The sequence below is a fragment of the Chelon labrosus genome, assembly GCF_963514085.1.
Source record: "Chelon labrosus genome assembly, chromosome: 16".
Lineage (NCBI taxonomy): Eukaryota > Metazoa > Chordata > Actinopteri > Mugiliformes > Mugilidae > Chelon > Chelon labrosus.
This window is the reverse complement of record NC_140349.1, coordinates 15263089-15284468: the sequence shown is the minus strand read 5'-3', so window position 1 is coordinate 15284468 and position 21380 is coordinate 15263089. Positions and strand designations below refer to the sequence as shown.

At 43.8% G+C, this 21380-nt stretch overlaps 2 protein-coding genes across 2 annotated transcripts; both read right to left on the bottom strand.

The window, feature by feature from the left end:
- Positions 1 to 11976: 11976 nt before the first annotated feature.
- twist1a (twist family bHLH transcription factor 1a) lies at positions 11977 to 14001 on the bottom strand. The gene is made up of 2 exons (XM_084562962.1): positions 12793 to 14001; positions 11977 to 12380 (listed from the first exon to the last, which is right to left on the bottom strand). The coding sequence occupies exon 1, from the start codon at positions 13372 to 13374 to the stop codon at positions 12826 to 12828; it is 549 nt and encodes a 182-aa protein (XP_084419088.1). The 5' UTR covers positions 13375 to 14001; the 3' UTR covers positions 11977 to 12380; positions 12793 to 12825.
- Positions 14002 to 15559: 1558 nt separating this feature from the next.
- On the bottom strand, positions 15560 to 16781 carry LOC311501079 (fer3-like protein). Its single transcript, XM_084562739.1, has one exon. It carries the CDS (start codon positions 16110 to 16112, stop codon positions 15639 to 15641), a length of 474 nt encoding a protein of 157 aa, XP_084418865.1. The 5' UTR covers positions 16113 to 16781; the 3' UTR covers positions 15560 to 15638.
- Between the last annotated feature and the right edge of the window lie 4599 nt (positions 16782 to 21380).

Genomic DNA, 21380 nt, shown 5'->3' with positions numbered 1-21380 from the left:
CAGTAGAATTAGGATTATTATTAAATGATTGGGACATTTAGACTATGCTTTTATATATGCAGCAACAATAGTCATTTGTAATACTTTGCCTCCAAAACATGTATTAGATTGAATTATTATAGTTACTAGTTTCTTTAATAGTGAAGATTTTGTGCACAAGACGTGTGATCTGCTTAAAGGATATAACTTGATCTAGTTTATATACAGTCAATGGATTTGATTTCACGTATTAAACCAAGCAGCAAAATATAAAATAGTTAAAATTAGCTCCATCTTGACTAATTATGACATTAACAAATGGATATGCTTACAAATGGATGCATCTGTATAAAAATATTAAATAATATGGTGTTTACATATTTTTACTCTGTACTGTTCATTACTTTTAAATTTGGTTCTTTAATATTTACTATAAAACGTTATTATAACAAAACTTTTATTTGCAATAGACTGTTATTACTATTAAAGATACCTTAATATACCCCTGAATATGTTATAATTGGAGCATATATGCTGTAAATTATAAGACATGCCCCTGACATTAGCCTACAAAAAACAGAAATCAAGAGTTAAGTCGGATCACATGGCTGACCAGTGGTTACCTGAAAACCTGGTTATAATGCATGATTCATTACACCAGTGGCACCTTCATTGACCTTTGCAAAACCTTATACTACCTGGCAGTGAGAGAGCAGTGGAGAGATGGGTCGGCAAAGAGCAGAGAAAAAGACTCCCAGAGTGACTGAAAAAGGACTGCTAAAACAGAGATCTCCGTGTTTTTCTAGGTCATAATACCTGTCTCCAAATTGACCGAGCTCCAGCTGAGTCGCGCAGCAGGCAAGGTGGAAGCAAAATAAAATCCCTGGCTCTTCCATGACCAAGAGAGCGGAGCGCACACAGCAGGCTTCCCATTCTTTTAGTGCCAAGCTGTACACAAAAGAAAGCTCCCTTGTCCTCTCATGTTTCTTGCGTCTCTTTCGTGCTTCTTCACTCTCTGTCAGTTCATCTCCGTCTGCTGCACAGACACACAGACTGAAACAGACTGCCAAGTTATTACCACTAGACTTTATACCCAGGCTTTATGAGTTGCAAGCCTCTTAGGAGCAAAACATGTGACAAGCTAATTGGCGTTATTGCATCCAGGTCTTTGAATACATCAGGCTATTTCCTGTATGCCGGAACTAAGATAACAGTGGCTTGTTGATGAACCTGTTTGAGAAGGTGTACTCATGTTTTGGTCACGTGCATTACTTTTTAAATAATAATAACAGCAACAATGACAATAAGTTATGATAAGGAACAATGAAAAAATACAAAGGGGATTTTTAAAAGTGACATTGCTGCAAACCGGTCCACTGCACTTTTTGTAAGGGTGTCAAAAAAGAGGTGTGGTGTTTCCAGAAACTGCACTGATGTCAGTTGCAGCTCCTAATGTGCACTGTTGTATTGTTACCACTAGAGGTCACTGCCAACCCATGTTGGACACCTGTAAGGGGCGAGGTTAGGAATGACTAGAGAATGACTAGTTATGATCCACTTAAATAAAACAACAAGAGCAAACAGAAGGCTCTTATGGAATAAAACACTTAGTTCTTACTCTAAACATGCACATATCCGCTTACAGCTAGATATACAGCCCTGCAGATGAACACAAAGCGAGAGGAGAGTAATCATCCGCAAGAAGTGACAAAGAGGAAATTGTAACAGGTCAGAAACTGCTTCCTACTCATCCTCTTGAAACTGCAATCAGAGTTGAATCCAAACACTTGAATCAATGTACTGAGTCCTTACAAACGACGAGTGCATAATCATTCTGACAGTAGTGAGGGATGCTGCACGGAGTTGGAGAGGTTTCTGTGGATTTTTTTTTTCTGTCCTGCATCTCGTTATCTGTGTAACTGATTGAATTTAAGCTGAACTTTCTAACGTGAGTTATGGCAACGACTTGGGGGCAGAGCCTCTTGCCTTACCTGCCCCAACTGCCTTAAGGAGAAAGCTTTCAGCCAAAGAGGTTGTGTGCAGACCATTTGATCAAGCAGCACATTGGGTTGTTTTACAGGAGCACTTCATTTTAAATGCCGTCATGCAATATAATAAGTTATGACACTTGTCACTGCTTTTAGTTTACTTTTGCTGTAAAGATTTATCATAAACTTGTGCATAGTCGTTATTTGACTATAGATCAGACTGGAAATGTGCCATTTCAAGAAATGATTCGACTTATTTCTAGACATTACACACTCTTGCTCTGCTTGGTCAACGAGTGACCTGAGGCCTGGCGTTCATGATGGTTCTGGCCTGGAGGAAGAGGGCCGGTGTGTCATAGTTCATAGGTCAGGAGGTGAACGGTGACAGCGAACCGTAATTTAATGACTAAGGAAATGCAGGATATAGGTCTGTACCTTTGTCTTTGGCTGACAGCTGAAGACATTTGGGAAACGTCAATCAAAATACAAGAAATCATCTTTGTTTTCAGTATGATGTGTGGAATTGTACAACTGAAGTTAAATATTTATACATATACGACCACTTAGGGCTTAAACCATGGCTCCCATGTTGTAGTGTTGTTTTAACAGATTGACAGCAGAGAAGTATCACAAATCCATTAAAATCAAGCTGACCTCAGCCACTGTTAATGTCAAAAAGGAAACTAGTTCTAGTACTCACTTTATCTCATCAAAAAGATACAATTCACACTTATCGCAGCATTACTTATGTTGCACAGCATGCATCCATCCAGCATGCATGGCGCTCTCCTGTGTCGTCTTCGGTGGCACAGTGACATGCAGCAGATTAGGGGTGACACTGGCTAAATGTTTGCAGATGAGGGCTCTCAATATTTAATCACTACGGTAACAAGGGTCACCGGCGCAGGCCAGTGGGGCAAGTAGCCAAAGGGTATTATGTGGCAAGATGTTTATTTCAGAAACCGATGTCGGGTATGTGAATGTGTGCATGTGGCTGAGCGTGAGTACGTGTGTGCATGCCCTTAATTGTTCCTTGACCACTGGCCTGAGGGGGAAGTGTGCTTGGTCACTTAACACAACCCCCCCCCCCAACCTCAGCATAATCCACACAGTCACAGTCTTGGCAAGATGAGGAGAGTAGACGCTTCCTGACGCACAACAGCGCTGTCATTCTAGTCCTGCGTGCGCATTCCTGTGGCCCAGTAGTAGCCATGTCACGCATGCACTACATAAGTTAGATATTTCACTGTGATTGTGGGGGAATATGTTTTTCAGTGAATAACATTTGGTATGACGACGCAGAAAGACAGAAAAACAGAAAAACAAGCCGCATGCCACTTAAGCACGGAAAGAAGACTCCAAAATTACTCCTCAGTACGTCCCAAGAACAAACGCGCATTCTCCAAAGGAACTGTAAAAGTGAGAGAAAGAAGTAACCAGTAAGACAAAGAGGATTTTAACTTTTAAGTTCTGAATACTAACCTTACTTCTACAGTAAGGTTAGGTCATTATGATGTCAGCTGCTGTGGAAGTAGTCTGGGAGTCAGGAAGTTTTTTTTAAACAACAACTGCATTAACTTGGCACTTCTTGACCTGAGTAGAACTTTACCAAGCCTCTCATTTACTTAGTCACACTCACATACCCATGACAGTGAATCTCAGGGCTTGGTCAGTGACACTTTAAACCTAAACAGGAAGAGCCGCCGGTTGAACCACCAAACCTGGAATTAACTGTTTGCTCACCTGAGCCACACCCTCCTGAATTTTTACGATGTTAAGAGAAACATCCTTCAAAACCAATATAGCAGTGTTGAACTGTGTGATGACAATGTAAAAGTTTTTTTAAATCCTGGTCTCACTTCAGTTTTTTAGTGAAAAGAAAGCACATTTCTCTTGTGTAAAGACTTCCTGTGCTGCCTCTATTAATGTGTAGACCAAATTCTAAAAATAAAAGAATCTATTTTCATCCTGTTTTTACCAGACTTGACTTGCTTACTCTAAGAAAAGCGGTGAGGTCACTGAAAGGAGGTTTTACAGTGCTGATCGCCCACATTATTAAACTGGGTGGTTTTATTTTTTTGCGTATTCAGTTTATACTCATAACACCAGCACAAAACTGTTCTCTTTATTCTCTCCCCAAGCCTTTTCACAGTTGCCTTTACACAGTAAAATGATACAGCCACACAGAGAAAAGGTGGATCAGTGTTTCTCTGTTCAAAAGAGTTCAAATAAACCTGCTTTACATCCATTTAGGAAATTCCACAAAAGCGTTGTGGGGATACTGTGGGCAGGAATACCGCAAGTCTTCAGGGAACACCGCAGGAGAATATTTCCCGGAATTTTGGGGCCTGTGCAACTGCAGCAGCAGCTCGTTTCGAGTCCGAACGCAGCTCATTTTGAGATAACGCAGGTAGCAGGGCTTTTTGTCTTCCTGACTGCTCCCCTCCAGGGGACCCGAAATGAAAACAATAAATGGAGAGAAGACGACAAGAGGGGAGCGGCGAGGGAGGAGAAAAATATGGGAGATGAGGAAAAAAGTGCATTTTTCAAACGGTGAATAATTTGTATTGCCTGACGTGATGCTGCGCAGGACCACTTCCTGTAGCTCAGGTTTCAGTCTGTGCGTGAGTGTAAAAGTGCTGTGGGGGGAGGGTCCACTTCCTGCACCCACTCCTGATTTTGGGGGCCTCAGATTTGAGGAAAAGTTGGAGAGAAGACTCAGGAAAAGCAACAATTACTAGCTGGTGACTGTAGACAAACACTGACTTTAAGTGTAAACGGAATACTTTATATAACAGAATGTAAATAATAAAGACCAAATGGGTCTTTACTCGTCATGTCACTCTAACTTGTATTATACACCGATCAAGCATAACATTATGACCACCTTCCTAATATTGTGTAGGTCTCCAAAACATGGGCCTTCTGAGGGTGTCCTGTTGTGTCAGTGGTAACAGCATGTTGTCAGTGGGGGCCTTTGGGTCCTATGGGTTGACGGGAGGGTCCTCATCACCCCACAGATACTTGATCAGTTTGGGATCTAGTGAATTTGGAGGCCAGCTCAACACCTTGTGCTGCTTTTCATGTTTTTTTTTTTTAGTTGTCCCTAATCGTTTTTGTGTGTGTGTCTGTGTCAGGCTGCATCCTGCTGGGGATGGCTGCTGCCATCAAGGTGGGGGTGCCTGGTCTGGTCTAGGTGGGTGGTACATGTCTAAGTAACATCCACATGAATGCCAGGTCCAAAAATTTCCCAGCAGAACATTGTATTGTCACACGATAATCAGTGTTATTTACTTCTCTTGTCGGTAGTTTTAATGTTGTGGCTGATCGGTGGATCAGTATCTAAGCTTCTTTACACGTGTCTACTTGTGTGGGAAAGCGTGAGGAATCGTGCGTTGGTGCGTGTAGGTGCTGATTATATGTGTGGCCTCAGGAAGTGTTACATGGTCAGCCCTAAACTAAACAACCTTGTTCAGACATTATGTTTTCCCTCCCTATAAATTTACATCAAGCCCACCCTTTAATAGTAGAGTAGATATCCCTGTGGTGCTTTTCCTAATAACCGCTGTTTGTCTTAAAGCTACGGAGCCAAGATTTACCACGGTCAAGTTGTGTTCATGTGCAAGGCACTTCCTCTCCCAACCTGTCTGTTTGTTCAGCGCTTTGTTTTGGCTTAGTCTTTCTAAATTAGTTTGTCTCTATTGATTAATTGCCCCCCTTTTTTCTCTCCTCCCCCTTTTATGCTTTGCTGTGTGTGAGTGTGTGTGTGTGTCCAGCTTGGGGCCTGGCAGTGTCTGTCCTGAGGTTTCTGTGGCTGCAGGTAGCGGACCTGTTCACTTAAAACACTGTACCTCTAATGTACTCCAGATGATCCGACTATTTATAACTCACACATGCATATGCTCACGCACACACTTACTCCTCTGACCTGCTGTAATCCTGGCGCCTGGCTTTTTACTATGCCATCATTTCTTGGGACTACTTTGCTGGAAACACGCATGCAGACATACAAACACACAGCGACTCAAACGGTGTCCTTCCTTACATTTACTGTACTTTTGATCTCAAGACCTTTTGGCTCTTTTTTTTTTAAGAGGTGGTGTCACTTTACACTTTTCCTGTTAGTATGCCATAACTACAGTTTATGCATAAGTGTGTGTGTGTGTGTGTATGAGAGGGAGAGTTTGGCATTTGGCACTAACCTTTACCAGGCAGCCGGGGGAAGAGAGTTATGGGGCATTAAGGCCGGTTTTTACAGGACCCCGAAAAAAACACGTTCACATGACACCAAACGTCAGCCTTGTAAAATCACACAACCAACACCTTCTGAGGGAGAGAAGACAGAGAGAGAGGCAGACAGAAAAAATAACACCAGTCAGAAAAGCAAATATAATGTTCTAATATTATACCCCCACACACTGATTCAGAGCACAATTGGCTAGAAAAATGCTGGCCGCCGATAATCTCTGCATCAGCAAGAATTTGTTTTCTTACAGTCCCGGCATCTTTCTCTTTGTCTCGGCGTGGTTTTCTTCGTTTCTTGCGCTCTCCAGAGCCGCGCGCACGAGTCACAGAGTACACAGTGAGGGGTGTTTTTGTATTTGTTCGCGGGGGTAAACAAAAAGAGAAAGAAAAAAAGGGAGGGAGTCTGAAGGAGAGGAGGAGGAAATGAAAGGGGATGTATTAAACTGGGGCGAGGAAGATTACGTGACAGATTAAAGGAGGGAATGCGACGAAGACTAGGAGGAGGAGGGAGAGGTTTGGGATGGGAGAGAAGGAGTAAGGGAGATGTGGAAAGTCAGAAAAGAGACCACCTCAAAGTAATGAGCGAGGCACCGAGGAGATAGAAGTAAAGGAGGTGGAGAAAGAAACAGAGAGAGACCACCCCACAGTGAAGACCAGGGGGAAGGCCGCGGATTTTAACATCTATTTCTCTCCCAGCACAGCTCCCCTTAGACCAACACTGAGGCTGGAGGCGCTCTTATTGCCAAGTCATCCCTCACTCTGACTTTGTGTGTTTGTGTGCGCGTGTGTGTGCGCATACTCGCTCATGACAGGGGCCCCAGAACGCCAGTAAACCACGGCTGTGCTCTGCTTACTGCATTCAACGGAGAAAAACTTTATATAATCCAGGGTGATGCAACACTCTGAGTGTGTTTATCTGCGTGTGTAAGTGTGTGTGCCAGACAAATCTCAGTTACTAAGAGTCAAAACAACAATCCCCTCCATTATTAACACAACAAGGAAACATGTATTTCCCCACTGACGGACACATTTCTGTCACATTTGTGTGAATGGAGCTAAGCTGAGTCTAACAATGCCCTCTCTCTCTGTGGAAATAACACACGATGAGTTGTGTTGTGTGTGTGTGTGTGTGTGACCAGAGGCTTTTCCTCACTGATAGTCCATAGATCAATGCACGATAAGAAAACCAATGTGGTTCTATAAGGTAAACACAGCAAAACCGCTTTAACCTTCATCAACAGACCTCCTGAAGGTTTCCCCATTTTCAGCCAGAATTAAACATTCAGAAAGCTCAAATTTAATAAAGGAACGCTGTATAGGGTTCAGCAAATTAAGTTAGGAGAAAGGGCCCGTGTGTGTGTTTGAATGAGCCATGCTGGTCTTTGATAAAGCTCCTATGTTTATACTTGTAAAGCGGGGCCACTGTGATATTGTCTGGTATGTGGAGAGTTATAAGAGGCTTGTGTTTAACTCAATCTGCAAGATAAACAGCCCCGGGCCAGAGAGCGGAGAGGTTTCATATAAGTTTGCTCCCTCCTTTTGTGAATTCCTCTTTTTCTCACCACTTTATCGGCTCGTTCATTTTAAACTTTCAGCCGTAATCCACAACCGCAATCCCTCTGCTCTCCTCGTGCTCTGTCCATGTATTGGAGGACTGAGTGGGCATTTTTTTAGCGGAGGAGGTGAATGTGTGGGCCCGTGGTCCAGCTGGGGGTCTGCGCATTCTGGGGACAGGGTCAGTTTGGGAGGTCACAGGTCAGGACTGATGGGTGCAGTTGGCACCGACCTGAGGGAATGTGTGTGAGTGAGTGTTCATTATGTTAGTGGGCCAACGCTTCCTCTATCAATCAATGCTTGCTTTAACAACAAGCCTGATTCAGTAGGACATTAAAAGTGATCTGAGATTCTGGCATTATTATTCCTACTAACATCTACGACATGAGAGGAGTTTGTAATGAAAATAATATTTTTACCCATGTATTTTTATTTTAATGCTCACAATTAATGCAAAGTTAAAGCTACAGTGTTGAACTTTTATCTGCCCCCTCTGGCAGTGAGAGGAGTCCCTGGATCCCTTATCTTCTTCCAGTACTCACTAAAGGCCCGTTTAGAGTAGAGTGGGACCTAGACGCCGTAACTGAAATGCGCAGCCTACGCTGGTGCAAGCCATTTATACTAGTGCGCTTGTTAGTCTGGCTTGCCTTGTAAAAAAGCCACCCAAATGCCCAAACGCTAGTCATCTCTGTGTCTTTTTTGGGAGTTGGGTTAACTACTTCCTGCTTCACTTTCCACTTCCTGCTTCACATTTAACAATGTCGACTGAAACTTTTGCCAAATGTTTGTATCCTCCTCGGTTAACCTTTCCTCTATGTGTTCCATCTTTATTGATCCAAAACAATCAATTCAAAAATTGCAGAGATGGGAAAGCTGCCGGAAACGCTAAAGCGGAAACACGCTACTACCAAGTGGACCAATCACAGCCCTTGCGGTCTGCGTCGCCGCGGGCCATAGTTACATTTCTGGGGAGGTGCACGTCAGCTACGGTGGCAGGATCTGCGTAGAGTCTGCACTGTCGCCGTAGCTTCTGTGTCAATTTGACGTCTAAACCGTCTATGAGAAATAAAAACCTCACCAAGGGAAATCTGTGTCTGTCCTTGTTGTCAGTCGCTCTGTTTTTCTTAGTCCTTCCTCTGAACGCAGAATGTCTTATTCATCTGGTGCATCAGAAACTTTTCTTGGACGCCTCTTGTGCTTCTCCATCTCCATCTCCATAGTCCAAGTTGCTATTGGCAACTCCATTTCCATAGCTACAGCTGCTCCCTCTTCATATCTAGCAAACCTGTAGTGTTGGTTCACTACCAGTGTAATAGGAACGTCCCAAAGACGCCTGACTTAATACTCTGGTATAATGTGAAATAAGGACTGTGAAATAAGGCCACTGTTCGGCTTAATCAGCTTTGTGTGAACTCCTTTGGCTTGAGCTTGAATCAGAAAGGAAATTCATTTATAGGCACTACGGCTTTAAGACACTCAGAATTTCAATCCCAAGTGTGGGCTGGATCCTACAATAACTCCACCCTGCTCCAGTTTTTAACATGAAATGTATCTCTAGTCCAAACGATGACAGTACTGGGGTTACCTTTCCAACATTTTACAACATTACTTCTGCTTGTGACAAGAGAACTAAACTGGGGTCCAACTTTGAAGTGATACATGAAGTGTTTGACCCAAAAAAAGAGAAACAATTTTAAAATTAAAAATGTTATTCATGAAAGTGTGTTTTGAAATAGTTTCACATTATCAGAGTCTGCTCCTGGCCAAAATATCTGTACGTGTGTGTTTCTATACGGCATCACAGCACATCTTCTGGAGTCCACCCTCACTTAAACTTCTCAAGCTGACGCACTGAAACGTCAAAGATTTGTTATTTAAATAGAAGCCCAATATAAAGGAAGGGGCCAAAAACCTCCAGAATAAGGAGAATTAAACTGTCACTGCAATAAATCTAAACATGTTCACAATATATCAGTGTCGGTGCCCTGCACAGGCCAGTTCATTAGTTTGTTCCACAACTGACAAGCATTAATGGAAGTTTTTGAGCAAAGTAGTATTTTATTTCACTTCAGAGAATGTCCTCGGGTATGATTACCTTGATTTGAGCTGTCTGGGTCCAAAGCAGCAGATCACGAGTAAAAAGAAACTCTAGCACAGTCATTCACATATACACCTACAAACACACAGTAACTGCTTCAGGTTGAGATGAAACAGATAATTAGCTCTAATGGAAACCAGACCTGCAAATCAACTCTCTTTCTCCCCCTTGTCTTTCTCAGCCCGACTTCCTCCCCCCCGCCTTGTCTTTTTGTGGTGTTGAGGGTTAATGTAAACCAGGGCTTGTTACCCCGTAATGGGGAACTTCACAGGGAGATGGAAGTGAGTGGGACACAATGTTGAAAGAAGCGAATGGAGACAGGTAGGCCTCTGTTAGAGTGTTTAAACACCCCAAACAAACTTGCTTCCGATGTATAGGAGTCAGAAATATATGTTTAGAAAGATTTATAGCTCCTGGCATCATTAAAATACACACAGGCCTGGACCTTTGGCTTTGAGATCAGTTTAAGGACCGCAAGTGCAACGCAAGGAGATATAAACTGTGATTAATGAGAGGGAGAGAGTGTGTCAGTCATCAAAGTGTCTATAAATCATAGCACACTTTAAAATTGAGAGCCAGATGCCTTCACACTGATAACAAGCGGTCATCCCATTACTTTCAAACATCAAAGGGGGGCAGGAGCAGAGTTGCAGGAGTGCAGGAGCCCTCTTCCCCCATCCTTCTCTCTCTCTCTCTGTGGAATGTATTTCCCTGTTCGGTAGGCGTGAGAATTCTCCGTGTGTGTGTGTGTGTGTGTGTGTGTAACCTATATGTGTGTTTGTGTGTGTGTGTGTTTTGAAGCCTCAGAGGTGACATTCCTCCGTGTCAGAGCAACAGCCTCAAGTTTAAGATAACACGGCCACGGTGATCTAAGGGGTGGGAATCGATTCCCCCCCGGCGGCTGTGCCAGGGCTCCAGGTCAGAGCTGATGGCTTTACCTTCCGCACGCAACCCGTGATGCAAAAACACAGCAATGCTCCCATAATCAACTCCTAACAACCCTATGGAGGGATGTGGAGCTCCCTGTAATGAGTCTTCACTGACCTCAGTATCTTTCATCTCTGACTGTTCAGACTAATATTGATGTGGCGCTCTTGCGATACCCTGTATTGGAAGTTTATTCTATGTTAAATTGTGGCCTTGATAGATTTGTCCGGGGCTATTAGACTGATAAAATACGCCTACTCTTGTCCTAACATAATCTAGTCATGCCCTCTTTGGCTTCATCAGCACTTTTTATTTTTGTTGATACTGTATTTGCTGTCTATGGGCAGACTACTGGTCTCTACACAACAGTAAATGACCGTAGTTAAAGGTCATCATACTAGTCCCATTTTTACATCAAACAAAGAGAGTCTCTGTGGAAGAAACTGAATTAAAGCTTAATTTCACAGCGGCTTAATCCGTGAAAGTTCATCCAATGAAAATCAGTCAATCAGTTGTTGTACTATACCTTTGTAAAGCTGTCTTAAACATATTCATTGTGTTTCTGAGCGAATAATCTCTTTCTTTTTCACCAGAATCTCTGGTATTTGTGATTACACAGTCTATCCAGTGTCCATTACGACCCATGTCCACCCCATTTATCTGTCAAAGCTCTTGGGGTACAGCTGCAGCAGCACCTGCAGGAGACTCCCATGCTGACCTGTGGCTAGGAGGACATCTGGGAATATCATGCATGCCTCCCCACAGCTCCAAATTCACCTTGTTCAAACAGACCACCAGCTAATTATGGCTTTCCCAGATCCCCGAGCTCAAGAATCACTACAGAATAAGCCACGGGTATGAGATGTTTTCTTTTGCCCCCTCCGCTTTGGTTTGGTTAACTGGGGATTCACCAGCAACCAATGAAAATAAACTCTCTACGCAGAGACTATGAGAAATGAGTTTGTTTCAAAAAATTTCAAGTATTTAGAACAAGTCTTGCTTGTAAAGATATCTGCCTTCGGGCGTCAGCGCTGCTCATGAAATAGACTGACTTATTTAGTGCAACTTCTTGCTAGAGCTTGAATGAGACAATTAGGAGGAATGAAAGATACCTTCATTTTTTTTTTTTATTCAACATATTTCCAAATATTTACAACACTTCAAATGCTCAGACTCCATTCAGCGTTCTGTGATATCCCAAAAATAAATAACCTTTATTTGAGAGGGGGGAAAGGAATTTCAAACCTGTGTAGAAAAATAAATACAAAATTCTTCATTTTCTGTGAAGCACTGTCACAGGGAATGTGGAATGAATTGTCATCTTTCTCTCATGTTTCAAAACAGAGCAGTTTGTCAGAGCTTGTTTTGTTTTTACAACATTCATAGTCGCAGTGGTCTTTCGTTCTTCATATCCGTCCTGTCTGTCCTAAGTGCTCCCTTGCAAACAGTACAGTCCATGCAAAGGAAAGTATGGAAAGGCTGCTTTCCTCTGAGGCCTGAAAATGAGTGGCTGTGCCTCAGCTCTCTTTGGCCTGTTTCAGTCTATCTGAGGGGCTGCCCTGATCCACCAGCTCTTCATTCTGGATTGTCTGTGAAAGAAAACATACTTTGGTTAAGATGATATCCTATTGTAGAAGTAAATGAATACGTCTTAATGCCATTGTAGGCCATGTGTGCAGTGATTAGGAAGGATGTCACAGCAGTTTCCCTTGTAGCATACTTTGATGGTGATATGTTGTGGGTGTTTTACAAATAATGTGTGTAGTTTTTAGTCTTTGTGGGCCTCTATACACTCTGTTTATAGTGAAAATACACAGACTATGATTAGTAAGGAAGGTTTGAGGGCTGCCATACAAATACTGCAGTAAACCTACTGGAACTTTATAACTATAGGTTATTACTCTGGCTTTTCATCTGAAGGGTCTGTGCGTAAAATGCGCGTGATTATTTTTCCACGGAGCATGTCTCTGCAGAATAAAAAGTGAAAGGAGCTCAGCTTACCGTGCTGACCCATCAACAGCAGCCCAGGCCCTGTTAGTGGGACGTAGTAGACAGGGACCACGCGCCCCCCATCCTCCAGACCGAGAACGCGTAGCTCAGGCGCTCGTGCGCCACGTAGCTGCAGCTGGTCCCCCGCGCGTCCAGCTCGTCGCTCTGCAGGACTTGGCACAGGAAGTCGATGTACCGGGCCGCCAGTTTCAACGTCTGGATCTTGCTGAGTTTATCCGACGGGAGGGTGGGGATGATCTTACGTAACGACGTGAATGCCTCGTTGAGGGACTGCGTCCGTTGCCGCTCGCGGATGTTTGCCATCACGCGCTGCGTCTGTAGGTCATCGAAGGAGCGCGCTGGGCTGCTGCTGGCCTCGCTGCCGCCGCTCCCTGCGCTGCCTCCTCCTGCGTCGCAGCTCTTTCTGCACTTCTTCTTCTCCGGGCTGGGGATCTCCGTGTCTCCCTCTTCTTCTTCATCCGTACTAATTCGCGCTGTCCGTCTTTTTCTCGCGCCTCTCCGAGGAAGCTGACGGTCGGTCTCCTCCTCGCTGTTGCCCGCGCTGTCAATCGGAGAGATGTCGTCTTCCCGCATCGTCTTATTGAAAACTTTTATCTGGCCTGTCTAGGACCGCTACAAGTCCTGATCCAAATCCACTGAAGCGGTTACAACACCAGCAAACACGACAGGTAATAAGGAGGTGGCATGCAGTGGGATGTGGGCTGGCGTTACGGTAAATCTCGTGCGCCACGGAGAGGGAGAGGTGTATGCCAGACTGGGACGACCCGAACTCTTATAGAGGGGAGCGGGCAGGAGGATTTTGGGGAGCGCTGTGATTGGGTAAGGAGGGGTGTAACATAATACTGCAGGAGAAGGCGAGAACTAGCTATGATATTAGACTTTAAGCCATGCTTCTTTGCACAAGATTGGAAGGATGTAGAAGGGCGGTGTTACTAAAGTGTAGCTTTGTGCAAACTCTCCAAAGCCTTGGGGACTAATTATTTCTCTCTGTACCCGCCTAATTAATTTCTACCCCAGATGCACAATGATGTGTTTCTCCTTTTATTATAAATGAAACTGCACAAATGGAGTTCCATATATACAAATTAAACCTATTAATTTCATGTTAAGACACTTTTGCCTCACAATGCAAAGTGGTGTCTTGCTTTAGTTTTCACACACAAGTTTATTTATTATTCATATAACGTTACATATAAAGCTATATATAGTGTTATTGGGTTTAAACGGTAAAGGGAAAGTTAGTTTTGTTTTGTTTTGTTTCGTTTCCTAAACTCCCAGATTGCTGTCTGATTCACTGTTTGAGTCACAATCCATAAAATTACAAATGGAAACTAACAGCTTATTTTCCGAGTCTGTTCAAAATGTGTGATCATGTGGAAATTTCACTCGCCACTTCTTCTTCTTTTTTACTGCAAATAAATCGAAGACAATGATATGAAAGAATTTCCTCCAAGTCAGCTGAAGGGCTTCAGTCTCTCTTTACAGGTTTAGACACTGTCTGAGGTGGGAGCAGTGGTGGCGGTGAAAAACATCAGACCTGCTGAAACTCAGGAGGTTGTCCCAGCAGGAGGTCGCCTCTCGTATAAGCAGGCCTAGGTGTTTATTTTCCCGTCAGCGGCCCCGCGTTGAGGTATGCACTTAAATGGGTCTGACTCCCGCAGGGATGTCGGCATCGCGGCTCAGGTTTAAAAGACGGACCGTCCCAGGGAGTTCTCAGGGCGGATCCGTGCTCACAGCGGGGCCGCTGAAGGCTGTGTACGGCTGGAGCGCAATGCAAATACTGGAGGTGATGAAGATGGACTGAGGAGAGAAGGAGACGCTCACACGCACCGAGCTTGAATGCGCACACATGACCACCTAGCCGTGGAGCCCATACAGTTATAATATCACAGTCCGACAGAAATACCTCGACATGTGGCTGAAACCAGATCTGCCAACCTTTGGAGGTGGTCTGTGGTGTGAATAACCCACTGAGAGACACGCATGCCTGGTCTAGTCACTTATCTCTGCACAAAAACCGGCACTCGCTCATTTCACTCCATAACTATTCCTCTTTCATCCTTTAGTCCAGGACAGGGAGAACACCTCTGCGCGTTTGCCGTTCAGTTTACCCCTCACCTCCATCATATCTCTGACGTAATTTACACCTCAGTGCCAAAGATTATCTCCAGCTTCATGCAGTGAGCTTCGGATTTGTGATTCAAATCCGTTACACGAAAGGAGGTTTGTTGATAAGGCCTTCAAAGGCCAGTGAACCCTCTTCATTTGCTTTTCATTTTCTGCCCCAACCACACCTGTTCAGTCTCTGCGGGACACTCAGGTGAGGTGAAAGACTGTAGCTCTCCAAGGTGCTGAAAATCACAAGCAGGTTTAGAGTTGCATCATATCCTCAGTAAAATTGTTATAATTTATCCAATATCTTCTATTAAATGCAACACATGAAGGTGTTTACCTATAAATAGTGTTTGATGCAGCAATCTGATGTCACAAAATTAGGGCATTTAGGTCATAAAACACGTTAACTTACCATTTGAGTTTATTTTTAAGCAACAATTAGAAACATGTAGACTATTAAATGAAATATTTGGAGGTTATGTCTTTTGCTGGTTTATGTCAAATAAATATATTAATATTAACATGGTGTCACGGATGTAGCCTTTCAACAAAAAAACTAAAAAAAATTTAAAAAACGAACAAAATGTTGTTAAATATCTGCCAATGTTTCTTAGAATAAAGATAAATACTGAACAGTTCACCATCCATTTAAGTCCATGTCGTTTCTGAAATCAGCCTGGCTCAGTCTCCACTGAATAAACGTTGTATTGGACTATTCTGTCTCAAGTGTTCTCTAGCAGGTCCGTCATGAAGGAGATGTAGACGATGGCCAGCCGCAGCGTGTCGATACGGGACAGTCTCTTCTCGTAGGCGAATGTGGGAACCTTTCCCCTCAGTTCATCAAACGCCTCATTCAGGCTAAACATCCGCTTTCGTTCCCGCACATTGGCTGCCTGCCTCTGGACCACGGTGATGATCCTCCTCCGTTTGGACTTGGTGTGACCGTGCGTCCCGCGACAGTACCTCGGCGAGCCCATCACCAGATGCTCGGAGCAGAGCTGCGCATCGCGCACGTCGTCCTCCAGGCCTATGCACCATGAAGACTCGTCTAGCCGCATCTGGTTGTTGGGGCTGGATGGAGCATCATCCACCTGCTGTTTTGGTCCTAAAGCATACTTCTGCGGAAACTCCATCAGGTTCATGTCACCGACAAAATCTAGTAATGTGGAGTCCACTAAGCGGCCCTGCGTCTCCATATTCAGTCCAACTGCAATTTCACAGGGAATATCTCACTTTTATATGTCCGGTATTCAGCCAAAGTATCTAACTTCAACTCTCTCTGGCTATAAAATCGTTCACCACACACAGCATCCCAACAAGTAAATCAGACTTTCTCCAAATCCGGTCACTGCGCGACAGGGTGAGATCCTATTTGGCTCAAGTCCAAGGGCCTTTCCTGCTGTTTTAATAAGTCGCCTATATCACCTCGCAGCGCGACATCTTTCATGTCCTCTCTAGCTCTAAACCGAGTCCATTTCTGCCGTTAGCCAACGATGAGTGGGGTGAAAGGGGCTTTAAAAGGCAGAGAGGAAGCTGGAGGGCCCTGCCAATTGATGCGCTGTCCTACTGGAGGCCCTTAATGAGCTTCTGAAGAACGAGGCTCTTGACAGAGGGTCATCCAGTCTTGTTTGCACTCTCCCCTCTGCCTCAGAGGCTAAATAATGACACTTTTATCACTTAAAGCGGCCAGGGGAAGACCAAATAGAACATTCCCTAACAGTCACTACACGCCAAAAGCTTTTCTGTTGCAAATTAAAGCAAATAACTGTCCGTTCCCATGGCATGCCAGTGTCTACACTGCAGGGACTGCTGAGGAAGCCACTGGTGTCACTGTGGGCTTTAATCCTCCAGAGAAAGTGCTTGGTTATTACAATTGTCAAAACTCCACCATGGTTCAATTTTACATGCAATTTAGGGCATGAGAAATGTGGCTGTGTCATTCTCAGTAGTCAGTATATTATTTTATATTTTTGCCCCACAATATCAGGTTACACCATTTTTTTTTTAAAAGTGTAGCAGAGCATGCACATCTTATTGTAATGTCCAGGCGTCATGCCCAAAATATTCTGGGAAAGGTTTAAAGCGCTTGGATCTTGGAGACTTTTTGAAAAGAAAAAAAAATAATCTCTTGATGTTGAGGTTATGCTGAATTTCCAAGTTTAAATTTTACCCTCACGATCCAAGATGAACGACAACACACACAGATCTGCCTGATAGCTGCATTGCAAGCAGGAATGGGATCATATAAAGATTCTATAAACTGTATAAAAAGATACTTGTGTTGTCCTTTTTCAGAAGACTGCAGATCCCAAAATGAACAATAGGTAAGTTGGTTTGCAGGTCAGAGGTCATTCCAGGCCATGTGAATGTACTAGAACATGAGTCCTAGTTGCGTTGCCTTCACTGATTATAAGTTTAACTGCACTTTAACTCCTTTTATTCACTCCAACTTAAGTGCATCGTGTTCTCCATCTCCCTCTGCTGCCGCTTCCTCCTCTTCTTCTTCTCGCTCTCTTGTTTTCCTGGCAGGCAGATAAACATGATGGGACATTCCGCCGGTTGTCGTGGAAACGCTGAGAAAGCACAGCTGGGCGGGAGAATATGAGGTAATCTCACCCTGGGGCTGCTTGGTAAATATTGGTCTTAAATAAGGAGTAAAACCCCAAAAGAGGCACACAAACACCGACAGCGAGACATACACCTACAGGGGTTTATCCCAATTTAGTCTGAGTCAGGACAGACCTTCAAACAGACACTCATAATGGGCCCCCTTCCCGACCTGCTCTGTTATTAATGGTTACACGGAGTGGAATTAACGCTTGTGGATGTAAACAGTGGAGGTTAGTCAGATAGAAAGTCAGTGTGAAATCAAACCCTCGTCATAATGTCTGGACGTTCACTTCAGGGGATTTGTGCAATAAAACGGCGCTCTGAGCTAATGTCTGCATCATGGCATCCTCACAGTGTCATGAATATCAGTAGCATAGTAGCTTGCATATGCATAGTACAAAGAGCATCTTGGCACTGAATCCCTGTTGGTTAGGAAAGCCAAAGTTGTTAATATTACACGATTGAAGCTGAGGTAGAAAAATGAATTCTTTACACTAAAGTAGCTGTCATTTATTGGACTTTAAATACAGAGATCAGCGGAGAACAGCGCATGTCCTGCTCCAGTGCAGCCCTAGCTGTTCTCACTGTATAAATCAGTCTTCCTAGTCCTCCTCTGGCTCTGTCCTCTGCGTTCTGTGAGAGCACGGCCAAATCTCGCCCAGTGCTGCGACGGTAAATCTGAAACTAGACACTTCTCTCTTGTTCCGTTTCTTTCCTTCGCTCCCCTAGATGTTGCCTCCTCCTCGGGTTTTCCCTCTCTTAACCGTTTCCCTCCACGTCTCCCTCGTTTTCATCGCTTGCTCTCAACACCCTGATGTAACTTACATAAGGACGTTGAGCAAGCTGGTTCTTTCGGTCAGACAGAAAGTTGGTGCCGCTGTACACTGGCTGCAGATACAAGGAACACCATGTTTCTGCAGTACAGTCGTGCTAATACAGCATATTTGAAATTTAGAGAAGGAGGGAGTCAGAGGGAGACAGAGGGAGTAAGGAAGATGTGTTTAACTCTTGACCCATCTGCCTCTTCTTCATTGTGACACTCCGACTCTCTCCTCTTCCTCTCTCCACACCCTAAAGTTGACTCATTGGTCCACTTGTCCCACCCACTACTACATCCCGCCCTCCGATTGGCTGGACACTTTAGCCAGCAGCCAGTCATGGGCTGTTTACACAGCTGGGTGGCCATGTGAAAGATAGGGCTCATGCCTTGGACCAACCCCAATACCACATCATATATCTTCTTAACCTCACACCCCCGTCGCTCCCCCCTCCCCCCCCCCCCCCCTTAACCTACACCTCCCATTCGCCAAACCGCTGCATGCCGTCGGCTCCTCCTTTCTGAATAGCCCTCCTTCTTTTAATCCAACCTCTGTAAAAACCTCACCACGTGGCTTTCTCTACTCACTCTCACCCTTGTCAGCACCTTTACTTGCCCCCACCACCTTCTGTCTGAGTAATGTCTGTGTTTATTTTCTAACAGAGGGTCGCCCACTCTTTACTGTGTGCTTTTGGGGTGCCATGTTTCACTTGTTTCAAGAGTCATATTCTCAAATTTGGTGTATGCTGTAAGACGTTAGCCTGAGAGAGCGATGCCACCCTTTAATGATGACGATAATGACGGTGATGAGGAAAGGAGTGCCTTAAACACTTGTACACTCTTGACATCTTTACTATGTGAGCTTGTTTGGGTTTGTTTGTGTGCAAGTCACAATCTGCTAAATGTACTGTGTCAAAATTATGTTAAATAGGTCTACAAAGATTAGACTTTTTGTCTCCTGGACAGAGTGCCAAAGATAAGCTGTAAAATATGGTCGGCAAAGAAGAGAATTGTCACCTTTTAACCACAGCATCTAAAGATCATCTTATATCCTATAACATATAATTATTAAATATGACATAAGGAACTCTGCTGCACATTGAGCCTGTATGAAGAAGATTTTAGGTGTGGTTTAGGTTGACCTTGCACAATTTGGGACCAAGCTTTTGATGCAAAGGGGCTTAAAAACCAAATGTTATTATTACTTTATGTATTCATCATCAGTATAAATAATGACATTATGAAAGACTTACACCGATCAGGCATAACATTATGACCACTGACAGGAGAAGTGAATAACACCGACCATCTTGTGACAATACAATGTTCTGCTGGGAAATTTTTGGACCTGGCATTCATGTGGATGTTACTTAGACATGTACCACCCACCTAGACCAGACCAGGCACCCCCACCCCATAGCAATGACACTCCTTGATGGCAGCAGCCATCCCCAGCAGCATGCATCTTGACACAGACACACACACAAAAACGGTTTAGGAACAACTCAAAAAAACATGAAAAACAGCACAAGATGTTGACCTGGCCTCCAAATTCACTAGATCCCAAACTGATCAAGTATCTGTGGGATAATCCACAGAGGCCCCCCTCCCCTCAACCCATAGGACCCACTAACAGCATTCTGTTGTGAGACACCACAGGACAACCTCAGAAGGCCAATGTCCATTCTCTGATAGTCACAACTGTTTTGGAGGCACAAGGGAGACCCACACAATAACCTACAGAGGGTCATAATGTGATGCCTGATTGGTGTATAGCCTTAAATGTTAACGCCAGGGTTACGTATGATTTGTTTTTAAATCAGTCTGGGAATCCTTCGGTTTTCATCCGATGATATTACCTCCGAGTGCAGTGGCCACCTTTCCATGTTTCAGGGTTTTAGGTGTAGCCAGAGGATGTCATGATAACAGATAACAAATGTCTAAGGCGCAGACTTCCTGTACTGTGTACCAGTCATTGTTTACAGTCCAACTAGCAACTTGAGACATAAGAATGGAGTGGGAGTTAAGATACAACATCCACGACAAGAGAAATTATACTCGGTTATCAGCTCAAAATCACTACAACAGCTTTGTTTAAGGTATTTGTCTGACAAACGCCATTTATTATAAAAGAATATTCTTTTTCTCTCTGCACACAATGTCTTCCTGCATATGACAAATGCCCAATGAAGCACGGACTGCTCAGAGTTTCTTGAACCACAAACTGAGACTAGAAAACCCCTGACAGAAGCATCTTGTACCTTCACAGAGATGAAGCTCGAGTTGCTATGAGGGAAAAACAAATAATGCATCACTGAATAAACTGACTTTACATCCATAAGGATCTCTTGTAAATGAGTGCATCACCGTTCGCAACAAACGTGTCTGCAGTTTTTAAGTTTAATCAGCTGCTGATTCAACCGCTCAGATCAGCACACTCTGTCTACACAAGAAGTATTTACGAGGTTAAGACCTCAACGACCACCTCTTTGCAACGGCTTTGTCACACTGTAGCTTTTCAATAAGCCTTTAACCACAAAGTAATCACATGTGAGCAACGTTTAGCTAAAGCTTTACTGATGATTTTATTTATTTATTTTTTAAATTGCTCCACTTGGGAAGGTTCGGGGTCGAAGATGAGTTTGTACATGTATTGCGGAAATAACAATACTTTTCTCTTTCCGAATGTGAATGCACAACTCTTCAGGCAAATCAGGGCAGCTGGAACATTTGGTGATTTCCAGTTTTTTCCAGATTTTTGGGAAACCACATGATCATCACAAAATGTGCTTACACCGTGATACGGATTCAAAATAAAAGCGAAAGAAGAGTTAAAGAAGTGTTGTTTTGGAAAACTGCAAACACTGTGCTCCAGTTCATACACACATGACAACGACTTGTACGGTTGCTCATGATGCACCTGTGGCACAGACCGACCCTTTCTCCTTCTGCACTGACTACCTCAAACACTTACTGTATGTCCATAATTTCAAAGCTATACCTTTTCTGACCACAATGGCAAACTAGCATTGTATTT